General features: G+C 41.0%; 1 protein-coding gene across 1 annotated transcript in view; it reads right to left on the bottom strand.

Moving 5' to 3' along the window:
* Positions 1-14823, bottom strand: part of RPP30 (ribonuclease P/MRP subunit p30) — a gene marked incomplete at its 5' end in the record, with an annotated part of 29718 nt that extends 14895 nt beyond the window's left edge. The window contains 5 exons of the mRNA XM_079715867.1: positions 7917-7988; positions 10855-10929; positions 12134-12190; positions 13192-13247; positions 14742-14823. Of these exons, the coding sequence (XP_079571993.1) occupies positions 7917-7988; positions 10855-10929; positions 12134-12190; positions 13192-13247; positions 14742-14823 (342 nt within the window). The remainder of the gene's footprint in view (positions 1-7916; positions 7989-10854; positions 10930-12133; positions 12191-13191; positions 13248-14741) is intronic.
* Positions 14824-19157: the final 4334 nt, after the last annotated feature.

Here is a 19157-nt window from a genome sequence, read left to right as displayed (position 1 = left end):
CGTGCTACAAAGAAATGTAAATAGATATGGCTCACTCCTTAGGCATTACATGGTTCTGTGTTCAAATACATCTGTCCCTTTACAAAGTCAATGCTTAGCCATTCCTTCACATTTGGTTTGAATGGTTTAGCTGTAATCTAGCTGAAGCAGAGTGATATGTCTATAGACCATCTCAACAGATAGGGTCTAGAGACCCTCTAATTCATGGTCAGCTACATAAGGAGAGGCTGCTAAGAGAGGCTCAGTTTCTGGAAGGTTACTTCAGATTGTTCTAGAAAAAGGAAACTAACTGCTCTGAAATCCAAGAAAAATAAATAAGCCAAGAGGAATGTATGCATGGTCCACTTACTCCAGAAATTATTTATTTTTGTGCCAGTAATTGGCCCACGCCTGTGGCTCCTATCAGTCTATTGACTGGCCAAAGAAATACATGGCACTACCAATGGCATTTTGTTCAAATGCTAATAGAAACAGAGCATCTCCATAAATGGTCAAAGCAGAGCTGTTATAAGTCAAATGACATTGAATGCATTTTTTTCAACTTTTAATTTCCCTTTCCTTTGTTCTCATTTTTGCTATTATTTGTTGATACTCTGCATTTACTTCCAAAAGAGATTTGAAGCTGCTTATAAAAAAAGACATGCAAGATAAAATAAATAGATAAGGAAATCAGGATAAAAGGAAAATCAGGGAAGGAACATAAAGCCAGGGCAAGGTTACTAGCATAACAGTGCAGGCCAAAAGACAGGGCTAGAAGCTGCATACCCAGCTCTCATTTTGCCATTATTTGATTTACAGCAATAAAAGGAATTGGCTGTTTTGTACTATGACAAAAATAAGCCTTACTATCAATGCTGGTGTAATCAGGCTTGACAAACAAATCCAAGCTGCCAGGGTGGCTGTGCTGGCAAACTAACATCCGTGGCACGGACCAAGAGAAAGGGGTCAAGAGGGGGTGACAATGCCCCATAGGGTCAGCTCGACCTTCAGCAGTGACAGGAATGTCACATCTTATCCTTTCTCTTCAGAATCCTCACTTCAGTCGTTCCTACCCCCACCCCAGGGCTCCAGGAAGCAGGTAGTGATCAGAGGCTGCCTGGCTTTAAGAAAGTTGTAGTAACTTAGTAAGCCTGGGAAGTAAGGCTGGTTTGGCAGAAACACTTGGCTCATAAAGAATCTGCCCCATCCCAACTGCTACAGCTGTCCAACTCATAAAAGAGTCATTGAAAATTTGATAAGAATGGATGAAGTAAAGGTCTGAATAGCAGATAAAACATAAAACACGCTCAGCTTCTGTTTGCCATTTTTAAACTACCAGATTGGCAAAGATCAAAAAGTTTAGCAATATACAGGTGACACAAAAATAAATAAACAGGGACTCACAGGGTCTTTAAATCAGTACAGGGTCTTGAAAAGCATTTCAGCAATAGGTATCAAAATTTTATAAGCACACATCAGCAAATTCCTGTAAGTATAGGAATGTATCCTATAGAGACTAGAAATGCATTCTATAGCCATATACCTTACAAATGCTTGAGGATATTGGTGAAAGGACGGTCGCTGCAACACCAATCACAAAAGACTAGACACAACTAAACATCCCTCAATTTTACTTAAAAAAAATTATGGCCCCTTTATGCAATGGAATATGCTGACTCCTTAAACGGAATAAGGTACCTCTCTAGTGGATATTATGGAACCATCTCTGAGATATACTGCCAGGTGAAAAAACCATGGAGGGAGGGAGGGAGGGAGGGAGGGAGGAAGGAAGGGAGGGAGGAAGGGAGGGAGGAAGGAAGGAAGGAAGGAAGGAGAGGAAGAGGAAAATGAAGAAAGGAAGGAAGGACTAGGTAAAAATACTTCTGAAAAGAAACACAAGAACTGCTAGCAGTGGTTGCCTCTGGAGAAAAGGGAGAGGGCGTTTTGGGTGGGAGGAAGGTGTACTTTTCAGTGCATACCTCTTTGCACTGTTTCAATTCATTATTACAAACACAAATTATTTTTCATTTCAAAAAGCTGATTCATTTCTTCAAAGCCTGTTAAACATTCTTCCCCAGAGTAAAGCTAAATTACATTACCTTTTTATTTATGTATTGCTCCTTTTTTCCCTCTTTTATATAACAGTAGTTAATTAAAAAATATCCCTTGTATTGGTTTAAGTACCTGCATTATAATAAACTTTCAGTTACAAAGGATGGCTCCACTTGGCTCCCTCTGACGCCTCAGACTTAAAAGGTTTCAAACCAAATTATTTTGTTATTTAGCTTTCTATGAATCCAAATGTTCAACTGATACATTTAGATAACTATAAAATAAGAGCTAATGTTCACACTATAATGAAATGCTTTCTAAATCATTAAAAAGGTTAAATTACGTCCAAATATATTTGTGGTTAAGAATTTGATTATAGTAGTTTTATGAATTCATATCAATTGTTCTTAACCTTTTCTTTGGCCAAGGATTCCTATGAGGATTTAAGGAAGGTATTCCCCAAACTGCACATATACACACATACATTTATCTTTGATTTTATGGAACAAGTGGAATAAGAGAAGGGGGTTCAGTCTCCCCCAACTTCCCTTCATGGATGTCAGATTAGTACATTCTGATGTTTTATTCAAGAGAGAGCCAGGCTTGCCCAGGGAAAGAGACGCCCATAAATGGGGCCTCCCAAACTAAACTGTTTAAAACAAAAAAAAACCTCCCTGAAGAATTTATTTAAAATGGAGATTACCAGGCCCTACTCTCAGCAGTAAATTCAGTAAGCAGGGTCTAATAATCTGTGTTTTAACAAATTTTCCTGGGAAATCTGATACCAGTGGAGCCAGAGCACACCTTAAGAACTGCCTTGAAAGATAAGCCCTTTCAGTAGCCTCAGGTGTTAGCAGCATATACTACAATAATGCTCTGCAAAGAGTAAGGCATGGATTTTGGAAGCAGGAAGAAAACAGAACTTCTATTTTCATTTATTTCTAATTCCTTCCCTTAAAATGTTTTGTTCAATGTGTACATTATTTCATAAAGTGCACTGATATAATGGAGCATGCAAATAATTTTTTTTATTGGAGTGTAATTGCTTTACAATGGTGTGTTAGTTTCTGCTTTATAACAAAGCGAATCAGTTATACATATACATATATCCCTATATCTCTTCCATCTTGCTTCTCCCTCCCTCCCTCCCTATCCCACCCTTCTAACTGGTCACAAAGCACCGAGCTGATCTCCCTGTGCTAGGCGACTGCTTCCCACTAGCTATCTATTTTATATTTTACATTTGGTAGTGTATATATGTCCATGTCACTCTCTCACTTTGTCCCAGCTTACCCTTCCCCCTCCCCGTGTCAACTGCATTCTCTAGTAGGTCTGCATCTTTATCCCCGTCTTGCCCCTAGGTTCTTCATGACCCTTTTTTTTTTCTTAGATTCCATATATATGTGTTACCATACGGTATTTGTTTTTCTCTTTCTGACTTACTTCACTCTATATGACAGACTTTAGGTCCATCCCCCTCACTACAAATAACTCAATTTTGTTTCTTTTTATGGCTGAGTAATATTCCATTGTATATATGTGCCACATCTTCTTTATCCATTCATCTGTCGATGGACACTTAGGTTGCTTCCATGTCCTGGCTATTGTAAATAGAGCTGCAGTGAACATTGTGGTACATGACTCTTTTTGAATTATGGTTTTCTCAGGGTATATGCCCAGGAGTGGGATTGCTGGGTCATATGGTAGTTCTATTTTTAGTTTAGTTTTTTTTTTTTGCAGTACGCGGGCCTCTCACTGTTGTGGTCTCTCCCTTTGCGGAGCACAGGCTCCAGACGCGCAGGCTTAGTGGCCATGGCTCACGGGCCCAGCCGCTCCGCGGCATGTGGGATCTTCCCGGACCGGGGCATGAACCCGTGTCCCCTGCATCGGCAGGTGGACCCCCAACCACTGCGCCACCAGGGGAGCCCTATTTTTAGTTTTTTTAGGAACCTCCATACTGTTCTCCATAGTGGCTGTATCAATTCACATTCCCACCAACAGTGCAAGAGGGTTCCCTTCTCCACACCCTCGTCAGCATTTACTGTTTGTAGATTTTTTGATGATGGCCATTCTGACCAGTGTGAGATGATATCTCACTGTAGTTTTGATTTGCATTTCTCTAATGATTAATGATGTTGAGTATTCTTTCATGTGTTTGTTGGCAATCTGTGTATCTTCTTTCGAGAAATGTCTATTTAGGTCTTCTGCCCATTTTTGGATTGGGTTGTTTTTTTTTTTTTGATATTGAGCTGCATGAGCTGCTTGTAAATTTTGGAGATGAATCCTTTGTCAGTTGCTTCATTTGCAAATATTTTCTCCCATTCTGAGGATTATCTTTTTGTCTTGTTTACAGTTTCCTTTGCTGTGCAAAAGCTTTTAAGTTTCATTAGGTCCCATTTGTTTATTTTTGTTTCTATTTCCATTTCTCTATGAGATGGGTCAAAAAGGATCTTGCTGTGATTTATGTCATAGAGTGTTCTGCCTATGTTTTCCTCTAAGAGTTAGATAGTGTCTGGCCTTACATTTAGGTCTTTAATCCATTTTGAGTGTATTTTTGTGTATGGTGTTATGGAGTGTTCTAATTTCATTCTTTTACATGTAGCTGTCCAGTTTTCCCAGCACCACTTATTGAAGAGGCTGTCTTTTCTCCATTGTATATTCTTGCCTCCTTTATCAAAGATAAGGTGACCATATGTGAGTGGGTTTATCTCTGGGCTTTCTATCCTGTTTCACTGATCTATATTTCTGTTGTGCCAGTACCATACTGTCTTGAGTACTGTAGCTTTGTACTATAGTCTGAAGTCCGGGAGCCTGATTCCTCCAGCTTCGTTTTTCTTTCTCAAGATTGCTTTGGCTATTCGGGGTCTTTTATGTTTCCATACAAATTATGAAATTACATGCAAATAATTTAAAAGAAAATAAACATACACATATTGGGGATGTTGGATCACTATTTTTTTAAATTGATACAGTACACACTCAAGGTAGTTTGGAGACCAATGGACTAAATAACCTTAATTCTCCTCACCCTGTCTTGTCCTGAATGGGAGTAACAATGGAAAAGAATATGAAGAAGAATATATATGTCTATAACTGATTCACTTTGCTGTACAGAAGAAATTAACATAACATTGTACATCAACTGTACTTCAATAAAATTTTTTTTAAAAATCCTAAATGGGAATAACTAACTCAGAAGCTCCTGAAACTTCTATGTATCTCTCTCTGCCACATTCCCCCGCCACCCCCATCCTAAGAAGCCCCAGCCAATGGACTCTGCTTACAGCCTTTCATCTTTGCCTTATCCCCTGGGGTAACTATGGAGAAAAAGGATTTATCTATGAGATATCTTCCAGATACTCTGAGTGGAAAAGAGTATATTATTTCCCATGGAAACAACTCTATTTAAGGTGGTTAGATTTTATACTACTAATTGTTAACATATGTGTATAGGAATGCTTTTATAACTCATTTTGGAGACCTTAGTTACAGAATATCATATCTACGGACACTTGTTTACATTCTAGATAATCAACTTACAAACCTAACAAATAAAATCACTTAACAGAACATAACCTGTTAAGCAACAAACTGCTTGCATTTGACCCAATTCAAAACCATGATATGCTTACAAAAGCTTTATAATTAAAAGAAAATGTCTTTTTAAATTGATTTTCTATATAAAACAGGGAGAATGTCAACTTCAACTGAATCTTAAAGGATGGGTAAGATTTGGAAAGGTAAGATGTTCTGATTTTAAAAACTGTTTTCTCTGCAGTCAATTCCAAACAAATACTCTGTCAATTATTTACAGCTTTCTTCCATCTTCCAGAATATTTCTGACTGTTCCACGCATCATCATGAATTATGTGTTCACAGTTTTGAATTAAAACTTGTGAATAATCTGAGAAAAACAAGTAATAAGATAAATTCACTAAATCAAATTATAATGTATTCTAAGACTCCAAAGTCCTATCTCTATGACATAACTACCTTAAGTTTAGAGCAAATCATTGAGCCTAAGTCTCAACTTTCTCTTCTACAAAATGGGGATAATAATAAGCCTTTGTCCCAATTATCCCCAGGATTGTTGTTTTCTCTAATCACCAGTAAATGGCTATGGAAATTTTAAGTTGTATGCTCTTCAAAATCCATTCGAAAAACAAGTGTACAATACAAAACTGGGTACACTACCAACTTTTAGTCTATAGTATAACTGAGTTGTTAATATTTAATAACAAAACTAAATTGCTGTTTAACAAATTTGGACATATCCATGGTCCATCTTAGGGTTTCAGCACTGAATCAGAATCCCCTGTGGAACTTAAAAAAAAAGATACCCAAACTCAACCCCAAACCTACTGGATCAGAATCTCCAACAGTGGAGATCTGAACGTGCCTGATTTTAAAAGGTTCCACAGGGGTCTCTGATGACTAAGAACTACTCAATCCTACTCCCCTTTTTTCTGAAATGAAATTCTTGAAAATTACTATAATGGCGCATTTTAGAAAAGGAGTCACCAAAAAACGGGAATTCATAGATAACTTGTACTGTTTCTCTGCATTAATACAGTAAGTCCCCTACATCCAAATCTTCAAATTACAAACTTTCAAAGATGCAAATGCATCCCCGTATGCCAGCTGTTGTACTGTACTACTGTACTTTTCAAGGTACTGTACTGTAAGATTAAAAATGTTTTTATTTTTTGTTAGTTTTTTATGTATTATTTGTGTGAAAAGTATTATAAATCTATTACAGTACAGTATTATATAGCCGATTGTGTTAGTCGGGTACCTAGGCTAACTTTGTTGGACTTACAAACAAATTGGACTTACGAATGAGCTCTTGGAATGGAGCTCATTTGTATATAGGGTACTTACTGTAAAAACAATTAAGAATTGTTAATGTGCCTTGAAAACGAAATTTGCCACACACAAGTCTCCTTAGTCAACAACTCCATCTACTGGATAAACTTAGGGAAAATCTTATAATTTTAGAACAGACTCTGCTTAAAAACAAATTATGCTGTAAAATTAAAACATCAAAGACCAGTGCTTTCTTTTCCCCCCATAATATCCCTTCGGTGGATACACTTTTGGTAGATGGCTACCTAAATAAAGACAACATTCCGAACTTCCTAAAAGGAGCTGTACCTCACTTTACACAGTAAAACATATTCCTGAAAAACTATATTACAGTTGATTTTTTCTTTTCTGTGATCACTTACAATGTCTAGTGTGTTCTGTCTCAAGTTGACAAAATGACCCTACACATTAAACAATTTTCCCTCCTGAAAAGTCATAGAAATGGCCATTTGAAAAGGACAAAAGAAATTAAATTCATAAAGGTTCTCTTATACAAAAAGGAACAGTATCAGCAGATGGTTGATTCTGAAGGATTTCTAGAAGACCAAAGGCTGACATGATCATGCTGGCACATGGACCACATCTCAGAGCACACAAACGGGAAAGCTAAAACAGAGAAGGGATTTTTATGCCACAGTAGAACCTTGCTCCCTTCTTCTGTCACAGGCAGCAGCAAATAGTAAGAAGGGCAGAAACTGAAGTGCTTTTAGAGCTAGAAAGAGATGGACCATCATTTACCTAAGAGAAGTTTCAAATGAATGAATGAAGCAGAGATAAAGAAACAGAAGAAAACTTGATGGACTCTTTTAATCTCAGCCCATCAAATATCTAGCAGAATAAATAAAACAAAACAAAATATGTCACCCAAATACACCCTTGTGCAATTCCAGAACACCAAGTACAAATGAAAAATCTTCAAAGTTTCCAGATGAGATGATACAGGTCACCTCCAAAGGTATAACATCAGACTTCTTATATAAAATAATGAGTACTATTTTCTTTTACTATCTGTTACTTACATGAAAAAGTTTTTCTGTCTTTGGAAAAACTGCAACGATATCATATAGCCGGACTCTTGAAGAAGTTGCTCTCTAGTAATATAAAAAGAATGTTACCATACATATGCAACAACAAATGCATATGGAATTCTGACTAGTGTCTTGGCTGCACTTATATTTCAGTTGTGTAACACGTCTAATATACCACTGACATTTCTGCTTTGCTTTGTATGTTGTCACAAAAGACCTTCTCAGCACATGAGACTCCAGGTACCAACGTCCATCCCACCAAGGAGGAAGGAATCATCCTCCTTCCTCCCTTCCCACATTGTTATGCTTTAACTGTGTACCAAACATATTGTTTGAGATACAAAAATCAAATTAGATAGCTGCTGCTCTTACAAGCTAGTGGAGGAGCTTGCCAGAAATTTACTGAGCACCTGCTGTGTGTGGGGCACTGGAGATACAAAATCATTTAAGGCATATGTCTGCTCTCAGTGGAACGCACCATTTTTTGGTGAGACAAGAAATACACGTGACAAAGTGTGATGTGATTAGGTTCACAATGAGAATACTGTTAAATACAAATTAAACTGCTAAGCATGCAAGACAATACCCGAGAGTCCTAAGACAGAAGAAGAGGAATTTATCCGTTAAAGACTGTTTATAAAAGAAAGTCTCAAACTTATATCATATGTGTGTGCATGTGAAAAGGCTGGAATAATATACATTCAAGAGTACAATCTCTAAATGATGAGATATGTGATATTTCTTCTTTGCCTGTTGGCACCTTTTATAATTTTTACCTCTTATTCTGTCAAAAGAAAAGGCATGATAAAAATTAGAGGAGGAAAGAGATAGGTTGAAGAGAAGCAGCAGGTACTGTGCTTGAGCAGGTAAGAAAACCTGCTGGGCAGATGTATGCTGAGACAGGGCAGGCTCCAGGTCTCAGAAAAAGTCAGGATCCAGGACTCTTTGTCCTCTGCTTGCCCACTCCCACCTGCGATGTGGACAAATAGGGGCCACCAGGATGTTCATGATAACAAGAGAAAATCAAACTCTTCGTGATCATAAAAAGTCGGCTCCATTTATGTCTCCCTGGGCTTAGAGAACCAGAATGCTGCCTGCAGTTGTATAAAATCCCAAAATTTGGCTTTCCATAATTTCTTTAGCAATGCTTATGTTAGAAAGGAGGCCAGCCCTTCCTTGATTACTCCTGTTCTATGAGAGAGGAGGCCATTCCAGCTAAAGATGAAACAGCTCACCTTCTCAGAGATCTCACTTTCTCTCTCCCTCACTGGATCCATCCCATCAACTCCACACATTCTCAAGTCTCCATCTAACAAACAAAACCTAGACAGCAGGTTCTCATCCACCAGCCTCCCTATGCCTTCTGTTCCTCCACAGAATCAAGTTTCTCAAGCAAAGTCAGCAGCACACACTGGCTGCATGTTCTCATTTCTGTGGAAATGGCTTTTACTAAGGCAATCAATGACCTCCACGTCATTAGGAGACTTGCCCATCCAACACATGTTTTAGCCCTTCTCTGACTTGACTACTCAGGCACATTGATGCTGCTGAGCCTTCTCACATTCCTCGTTGTCCACCTACTCCTCAGACAGTCCTGCCTCAGTCTCTAATCCTAGCTCATCCCTCATCCTTTACTCCACCATTAAATACCACATTTCCTCAGGGCTCTGTCCTAGACCTTCTCTTCCCACAGCATACTTTTACCAAGGAGTCTCATCCAGTCTCATGATTTCAATTACTCTCTACAGGGTGACCACTTCCAAATCAGTATCTTTAATTAGGGTCCCTCTTCTGAGGGCCACACCTTTTTTTCTAACCCCCCATTTGACAAGCTCCACTGGAACTCTCACAATAACCCATCATGTCTGAAACACGATGATCTAAACTTACTTCTCCTTCTAATGTCCCATCTCAGGAAATGGTACCATCTACTTACCTGGCTGCTCAGGCCAAGGCAGGGAGTCATCACCTTCTATCCAATCAACAAATCCATCCAAATCCTGTCAATCCTCCCCTCTCCCCCAGCCCCAATGCCTCTTAAATCCCATCCTTTATCCCCTCTAATCTATTCTCCATAATGCAAACTTCATAATTGTACTCCCTTGGTTAAAACCTTCAAAGGCTTCTTCTAATTGCTCACCCAGACCCACCTCCCTAACCTCATCCCAGGATAGACAGCTCATCAGGCTCAACTCAATTGGTGTTTCATTTTCCAGAATGCACCATGTTTCTTCTTGGATTCAGGACCTTGCATAATCCATCCTGTCTGTGGAAACTTCTCTCCCTCACTTGGCACCTGTAACACTGATTCTCCTGGCCCCTGTCTGAACATCAGCTTCCTCGGTGGGCCTCCTGTTGCACATTCCCTGGACATTCCTTATTTGCTACCTCCCACTTTTTAAACATTCCTCCCATTTTTTTTTTTTTTTTGTGGTACGCAGGCCTCTCACTGTTGTGGCCTCTACTGTTGCGGAGCACAGGCTCCGAACGCGCAGGCTCAGCGGCCATGGCTCACGGGCCCAGCGGCTCCGTGGCATGTGGGATCTTCCTGGACCGGGGCACAAACCCGTGTCCCCTGCATCGGCAGGCGGACTCTCAACCACTGCACCACCAGGGAAGCCCCCTCCCATTTTTAAAAGGATTGTATCTGTATTATTCATAGCAATATCCCCAGTACCCACCTATGTCTACTTCATGTAAGTTCAATGAATACCACTTGCCGAAAGATTCTTTAATTGTGGTATTCTTATACATGTGCCATGAGTAGAAGAGATTCTGTTATACTATGTGAATTCTGAGCTAAGGAGAGCAGTCAAGTGTCACACTGGGGGTCCGGGGAGATGTAAGAATGGGAGGAGTTGGAAAAACAACAGTATTCTGCAGAAATCAATACAACTTACAAGGCCAAGAGAGAAGAAAAATAACCTACCAAAACATTGCAGTGAGATGGATCCGAAACGATAATTGTCAGTCTAGTTAAAATCTTAATTGGTTTTGATTTTCCCTGTAATCAAAAAAGCACAAAATAGAAATGGTTGATTTTCCTCCTGAGCAGTGGAAAGTACTCATTTAAAGGTACTAACAATAAAAGATAGTGAAGATCAGTAAAACCTAGTCTTCACTCTCAAGGAATTTATAATACAGGCGTACCTAGTTTTACTGTGTTTTGCTTTGTTGTGCTTCACTGATATTGCAATTTTTACAAATCGAAGGTTGGTGGCAACCCTGTGTTGAGCAAGTCTATTGGCGCCATTTTCCAACAGCATTTGCTCACTTCATGTCTCTGCGTCATATTTTGGTAATTCTCCCAGTATTTCACTTTTTCATTATTTTCATATTTGTTATGGTGATCTATGATCAATGTGAACCTGGGCCCTCGCAGTGGAAGTGCCGAGTGCTAACCACTGGACTGCCAGGGAACTCCCTGATCACTGATCTTTGATGGTACTACTGTAATTGTTTTCAGTGAAAAAAACCATACCCATATAAGACATCGAACTTAATCAACTGTTGAAATGACAACAAAGGATTCAGAATATCATATAAACTTAGTTGATAAAGCAGTGGCAGGGTATGAGAAGACTAACTCCAATTCTGAAAGATCTGCTGTGGGTAAAATACTATCAAACAGCGTTGCATGCTACAGAGAAATCATAGTGAAAGGAAGAGTCAATTCATGCAGCAAACTCACTGTTGTCTTATTTTAAGAAACTGCTGCAGCCACCCCAACCTTCAGAAACCACCACCCTGATCAGTCAGCAGCCTTCAGCACTGAGGCAAGACCCTCCACAGGCAAAAAGATTACAACTTGCTGAAGACTGAGACGATGGTGAGCATTTTTAAGCAATAAAATATTTAAAAATTAAGGTATATACATTGATTTTTTTTTTTAGACATAATGCTACTTCACACTTATTGAACTACAGTACAATGTAAGCGTAAATTTAATATGCACCAGGAAACCAAAACATTCGTGTGACTCGCTTTATTGTGGTGGTCTGGAACCAGACCTGCAATATCTCTGAGGTATACCTGTACAGCCAGAGAAAAAGAGATGTACATAATGTTTCGTGGAAGAGCTGAGTCTTCATGGAAAGGTAAGACTGGTAGACAGAGGAAGGGGCAGTACAGATTAGAGAACCACATATATGACTGGGCATGTCTGAACTGGATGAATAAGTACTATGTTTCTTAAACAAAACACTTACCTGTACAATTGGCAAAGTTGTAAAGAGTTCAGAAACAGCTACTGGTTTTTCAATTTCCTACAACAAAGAATATTTTTTTAAAAAAGCTAATTTCTGGCACTCAGAAACACTAAATAAGTTGTGTGTATGTGCATGTGTGTGTTTTTGTTTTTGTTTTGTTTTGTTTTGTTTTTGCGGTATGCGAGCCTCTCACTGCTGTGGCCTCTCCCGTCGCGGAGCACAGGCTCCGGACGCACAGGCCCAGCAGCCATGGTCCACGGGCCCAGCCGCTCCGCGGCACGTGGGATCCCGCCGGACCGGGGCACGAACCCGTGTCCCCCGCATCGGCAGGCAGATTCCCAACCACTGCGCCACCAGGGAAGCCCTGTGTGTTGTTTTTTGTTTTTTTTTGTGTGTGTGGTACGCGGGCCTCTCACTGTTATGGCCTCTCCCGTTGCGGAGCACAGGCTCCGGATGCGCAGGCTCAGCAGCCATGGCTCACGGGCCCAGCCGCTCCGCGGCATATGGGATCCTCCCAGACCGGGGCACGAACCCGTATCCCCTGCATCGGCAGGCGGACTCTCAACCACTGCGCCACCAGGGAGGCCCCCCTGTGTGTTTTTTAATGAAGAAAGCTAAAGCAGAGAAGCAGCTGAGAACATCAATGGATAGGAGGGATGAACAATAGTTTTTAGAATGAAACAATCTGTAAGGAACAGTTGTTGGCCTAAAGGGAGATATACATATTTACTAGTATGTTTGGGAGGGAAATCAATTAGTAATGAGTCCATGACAGTACAATAAAAAAGATTAAATATTGTGATTACAGTTTAATCAATAACAATGCACTTTTAAGAAGTTATTGAAAGTTACTTAACATCAAATCAACTTTAAGAATCCTTACACCATGCCCTAGCACTTCACAAAAAACTATCATTTGTACAAATACGCATCAGCTCAACTATTAACATTGAAATAAGATAATGCACAAGGAGTGCTCGTTTGTAGCTTCAATATTACCAATATACACAAGTAACTATAAATGCTGGTTATTATTAACTTAAGAAATTGTATTTTACCTGTTTCTTCTCCTTAAATTCAACAACATGATTGATGGCAACAACTGAATAGCCCACTGAAAAGAAAAATTGAACATTGTTAAATACAGCAACCTCTTTTACACATAAGCTCATCCCAATTCATGTCAAGACTAGAAGGTAGTAAGAAGAATGGTTATGGGCTCTGGAGTCAGACGGCCCATTTTCAAATCTAAACATTACTACTTAGAAGTTACTTAACCTTAAGTTTCAAGTTCTTCGTCTGCCAAATGGTGATAATAACAGAATTCACCTTATACGACTGGCAGAATTCAATGAGATAACACACAAAGGATGTTTTAGAACAGTAGCTGGCACAGAGTCAGGGCTTTGTTTGACTTTGGTGGTGTATTATTAGCATTATACCAAAGACACGTTGCCCAACTCCTTTAAACCATCATTCTCCTTCGTGTCCTTTTGTTCATTTTCATCCCATCACATGTATACTTTATCACCTTCATTCTTACTCATTTCTTTTGCTTTTTACCCTTTCTACTTCAAAGGCCCTTTTGCTAAGGAGAAATGTAGTAACGACTCCCTCACACCACTGTCCACATACGCCTTTGAGCTACCCACCAAGAGACTGGGAACTCTTTGAAGCCAGGGCCTTGCTTTATCAGCCTCAACACGGCCCTGTTTTGGACATGTGGACTATCAAAAACATGCCTAAATCATGACTCCAATCTTTAAGTTATTTAAACACCAATGGGAACAACAGGATATTAATATTAAAAGATAATGCATATTAATGCCAAAATAGTGGTCCCCCCCTCATTACTTTGTCCAGTTTCCTTCTTTTCTTCCTCCCTCAATTATTTACTGAGCAACCATTACTTAACAGGCCCTGCAGAAACCTCTTTATTTTTAACTCCCTCTATTCCCACGTAGACATTTTACAGTCTAAGGAAAGAGACAGCAGTCGCGATTAACCCCAGTAATTAAAATGGGGTCTTAACTCTCAGAGCTTTTGCTTCTCTTGGATTCAAATATGAGTAACATTCTAGCATTTTGGCCATGCTGCTCCCCTCTCACCCTCCTAGTATGTCCTCCGCCCCCACCAACCCTCCCTCTACATAATATAATTCAAACACTCGCGACCCCATATCCCTCCCTCACTTCTCGGACCCACAGGTGCACCAGCTTTCTGCATTTGAGTGTCAGAACACTGTCGTGAGACGCAGGAAGGGGCGATATTAAAAGCACTGATGTAGGAGACTACACTTGGAAGCCCTGGCTTCTGCCATCCATCAGCTGTGGGGCCCTATACAAATCCCCCGCCCTGTCAGGGTCTCAGTTTCCTCAATTCGCAAGAAATAAGGAGCTAGACTGGGTAACAACTCCCCAGTGCTTTCGAGTTTCCCGCGCCCGGGATCAGAGCAACACCTCAGGGGCCTCAGCTTCCAGGGACAGCCGGGAGAACCCATGAGACCGGAACGAGGCCCGCCCGGGTCCCTCCCGAGCGCGGCCTGACAGTCTGGGGGGGACAGCGAGACTGGGCAGGCACCGCGGCCCGCGAAGCCGGGGAGACTCACGGTGAGCGGCATTCTCCACTAGCCCGCGCAGCGCCTTCAGGTCGGAACCCGCCCGGAGGTCCAAATCCGCAAACGCCGCCATGCCGAAGTCACGTGACGGCCGCGCGCCTATCTGCGCAGCCGCTGGGCCCGCCCCCTCGGGCATGCCGGGAATTGCAGTTTACCTGCGCGGTCTGCCCCTCCCTCCCGTGGACTAAGGTTAGCAGGCTCCTCGCTCGCCTTCAAGTACCGGCAGAAATTAGTGTGTGGGAATCTACAGCCTCACTTCAATCCTTCTTCGTCTTCTTCCGAATGAGAATGTTTGGTTTCTCCCGGAGGAGTTCACATCTTCCACCGTTCCTCCTGTGAAATAATGTAGAAAGTGATTCTTTCAAAATGTACGTATACAGCATTTATTGAGCGCCTACCGTGAACCAAACCCTTTTGCTAAGGGCCGGAAACGCTTAAAAAGTAGTAGGGAACCCGTTTTTCTTTCCCTCCCCTAACGTCCATTCCGTTGTTTATAAAATGGACTTAACGGGGAAATGGAGAAACTGACCTAAAAGAGGACTGCCCCAGAAAAAGGTCTTTTTGCCCAATCACAACTGGCGGTGCCACAGCACGCTACTCTTTCTTACAGTCAACGTCCTCAGCCACGAGATGACAGGGTTCTCTCTAGGATGAGCGGTTAGCTCCAATGCTGGTTTAGCCAAAAACCGGTTAGGCAAGGAGGGGCAAAATTAAAATGTTTTACAGTTTTCCATCTAAGAAATGTACAGTCAAATCCCACACATTTGACGTTTCCACATTTTTGAACTTCGTGTAAATGAACTCTTCTTAAAGATCGATAAATCAGTGATCCGAGAACATAAAACTGTGGAACTATAGTTTACATCAGTGCTTCTCAAACGTCTGTGATGAAGGGCCAGGTCGCCGCCCCCCCCCCCCCCCCAATTCTTCTAGGACCAGTACATGGTCCATTGTGCATTACCAATAGGCAGATCTGTCCTCAAAAGACTAATCTAACATCTGAACTGCTCTGTACTCAGCTGAATAAGAATAGTCCACTAACTGGGGGCTTGGGCATCCAGACAATGCCTCATGGCTGTGAAAGTTTCTAAACATTTCCAATTTCTGTGCTAATTTACCACAAACAATACACAGTCTCTGGTCTATAGGGCCACATCTTGATTTGTACTCCTCTTCACGATTTCTTTCTTGGTCTCAGAAGAGAATTTTAAGAGGGATCTGTCCCATGTAATAGCATGTAATTCTCCTTCTGGTTTAATTTAGTAAAGAAGAAATCTATTTCTTTCTCAATACTTGGTATTTCCTGAGTAAGACCAGAAGAAAAGTGTACTACTGCAAATAGAACAAAGTCATATAAAGCAAACCCTTTGCTTTTCATCAGAAAATCTGGTGTTAATTTCACAAGTCTTCACCTATGACCACAAAATCTAGATTGGTCAGAAATATGTGTGGTGAAGGTGAATAAGATGACTCATTATTTGATGCCAGCATTAGACTACAGAGAGCTTCTTTCTTTGAAAGTCATGGTGCTGTTGCTGTGAATTGTTCCCTTTAGACTTCTTTTCTCATCTTCACCCTGGGCTTAGGTGACAAGGAAGAAAAAGGGCAAGAAGGAAAATGGATGGATAACACCTGAGCACTTTACTGAGGGCAAGCCTATTTGATAAGTAATTACCTACATATCTATTTAATTTTCAAGGCAACTGTGAGTTAAGTCCTGCTTTTTAGCAACATCTGCATTTTACATCTGAGTCATCTAAGGCTTAGTTAATCGTGGTAGACCTACATTTGGATCCAGGTAGTTTGGTTCAGTTCTCACTTGGTGTACTGTCTCCTGGGCAAAGCAAGCAGAGAGGAGCATTGGAGGATGGGAAGGGAGGAGGGAGAGAAGAAGAGGGAAAGGAAGAAGAGAATGGAGGGCTGGGGGAAGAGGAAAGAGGAAGTAGGGAGGGAGAGGGGAGGAAAGGATGGAGATGGAAGAGGGGAGGAGGAATGGGAAGAGGGAAAAGGGAAGATGGCATAGGGGAGAGGAGCAGGGAAGAGGGGTCAGAAGTTGGCCTGGGGGGGGGGGGGTTCCTAGAGCAGAAAGGATCTGGAGTTAGAAGACCTTGGAAATTTCTGACTGGAAGATAATAGTATTGTATAATTACTCTACATACTTCCTATCTACTGTCTGATTTAATCCTCACAACCAGCCAATATTGTTATTGTTATTCCTATTATATCAAGTAGGAGTCCTGGGCTCAAAGAGGATGACTCTTCAGTTATTTCCTCTTCCTTAGGGAGCTAAGAAAGAGAAAATGGGCTTTAGCATCCAAAGCAATGTTCCAGCCCTTTTGGGTCTCCCTGAGGACCTCTCTTTCTTGGGCTGGCCCCTCAGTGTCAGTGCATGCTCAGTTGGTCTGTGCCCTTATCCTCTTCTGACTTGGCTCACCCTTCCTGAGTGAGCTGAGAAACACTCCTCTGGGCTCCCTGTCCTCTGTCAGCTTAAGGCTGAGGTGGGGCAAGGCAAGAAAGCAATATTATAACAAGACTTGCACAGGTGTGTCAAAAACATCTGGCAGGGTCTTCTCTTCCACATTGAGGGAGAAGTTTGGGAGATTTGGAGAGGAGATGGGACAGTTTCCTGGAGGAGATGATGCTTGAATTAAATTTTGACACATGAAATCGAGGAGCAACAAGATGCAGAGGTCTGACATGTATCCAGAACTGGCATAAATTAGGTAGTACTCAGTAAAAAGTTGCAGATTTAATAAATGAACCCATGACCTCTTGTTTACCTTCATACCCATGTCAATCCAGTTGTAGCACTGTTGGATGTATTCAATTACCTAAACACATGGCCAGAAATTCACTGAACTATGCATGTGGTAGACTGGCATGATACACCAGCAACCCAAATAGAACACTCCCTCTTGTTCCCAATGATGGAGCACTTACTGGAGCTCCTGTGCCGATCAAAAAAAGATGCCCTTCCTCTGACCAGACTCACATTTGCCCCTACTTATCACATGGCTGGTAAGTCTGTACAGTGAATCACCTGCCCAGCTTTTCCCAGGGGCCCTGCTAAAGCATACTAGAGGAGTTAATTGCTAAGTCTAGAACACAAATTGGACTCCACAGGATATCACCAATTCAAGGAGCCTCTCTCAATAATTCCTCCCTCAGAAACTCCCCTTACTGACCTGATAGCATAAGAATTTGTCCATCTTCTAGGCTGTGAGTATCCCTGCTTGCAATGGTAGGGTTTTTTTTTGTTAAAGTGCAATTAAGATGAAAGTGAATTTTTTTTTTATATTTATGTTTCTATCAAAAGTTTGAAAACGAAACACAGGTGAAGAAGTCTAGTGTATTATAAAAATTATCATTGTAAAAATAAGGAGTATTCCTACCTTTTTAAGATGCAAAGTATGCCTGTGATAAAAGAATACAACTTAAGATGTTATTACGAAAGAAATCAAAAGAAGAACTATGATTGGCATCTGGAAAAGATATGTGATGGAAACGAATGGAAAGAAAAGGGCTAAAATTTCAATATGGTTGTTTTTTTAATGCAAGTAAAATAAGTGATTGTATTAGTGTCAGGGTCCCCCAGAGAAACAGAACCAAGAGTGTATGTGTGTGTGTGTGTGTGTGTGTGTGTGTGTGTGTGTGTGTGTGTATCGTGAGAGAGAGAGAGAGAGAGAGAGAGATTTTTAAAAAGAAGTTGACTTGTGTGATTTTGGAGGCTGACAAGTCCCAAGATCTGCAGTTGGCAGGCGGGAGACCCAGGACAGCTGATGGTATAGTTCCACTCTGAAGGCAGGCAGGCTCAAGATTCGGGAAGAGGTGATATTTCAGTTTGAGTCCACTGAAAGGGGAACACCCCTGACTCAGCTTGAAGGCAGTCAGGCAGGAGGAATCCTCTCCTATTAGAAGGGTCAGTCCTCTTGTTCTATTCAGGTCTTCAACTGATTGGATGAAGCCCACCTACATTATGGAGGTTAATCTGCTTTACTCAATCTACTGGTTCAAATGCTAATCTCATTCAGAAAAAACCTCAAATACACAGCCAGAATGTTTGACACTTATCTGGGCATCAAGTGGCCTAGTCACGTTGATAGAACCACTGCAGTGATGCTGCCTTGAATTGTTGTGTATTTTTTTTTTGGGGGGGGGTATAGTTGTTTTACAATGTTGTGTTAGTTTCTACTGTACAGCGAAGTGGAGTTCCCTGTGCTATACAGCAAGTTCTCATCAGTTATCTATTTTATACATATTAGTGTGTATATGTTAATCCCAATCTCCCAGTTCATCCCACCTCCCCTTTCCCCACTTGGTGTTCATACGTTTGTTCTCTACATCTGTGTCTCTATTTCTGCCTTGCAAACTGGTTCATCTGTACCATTTTTCTAGATTCCACAAATA

The sequence above is a fragment of the Hyperoodon ampullatus genome, assembly GCF_949752795.1.
Source record: "Hyperoodon ampullatus genome assembly, chromosome: 1".
Classification (NCBI taxonomy): Eukaryota; Metazoa; Chordata; class Mammalia; order Artiodactyla; family Ziphiidae; genus Hyperoodon; species Hyperoodon ampullatus.
Note: the sequence above shows the minus strand (reverse complement) of the source record. Positions and strands in the feature narration are given on the sequence as shown.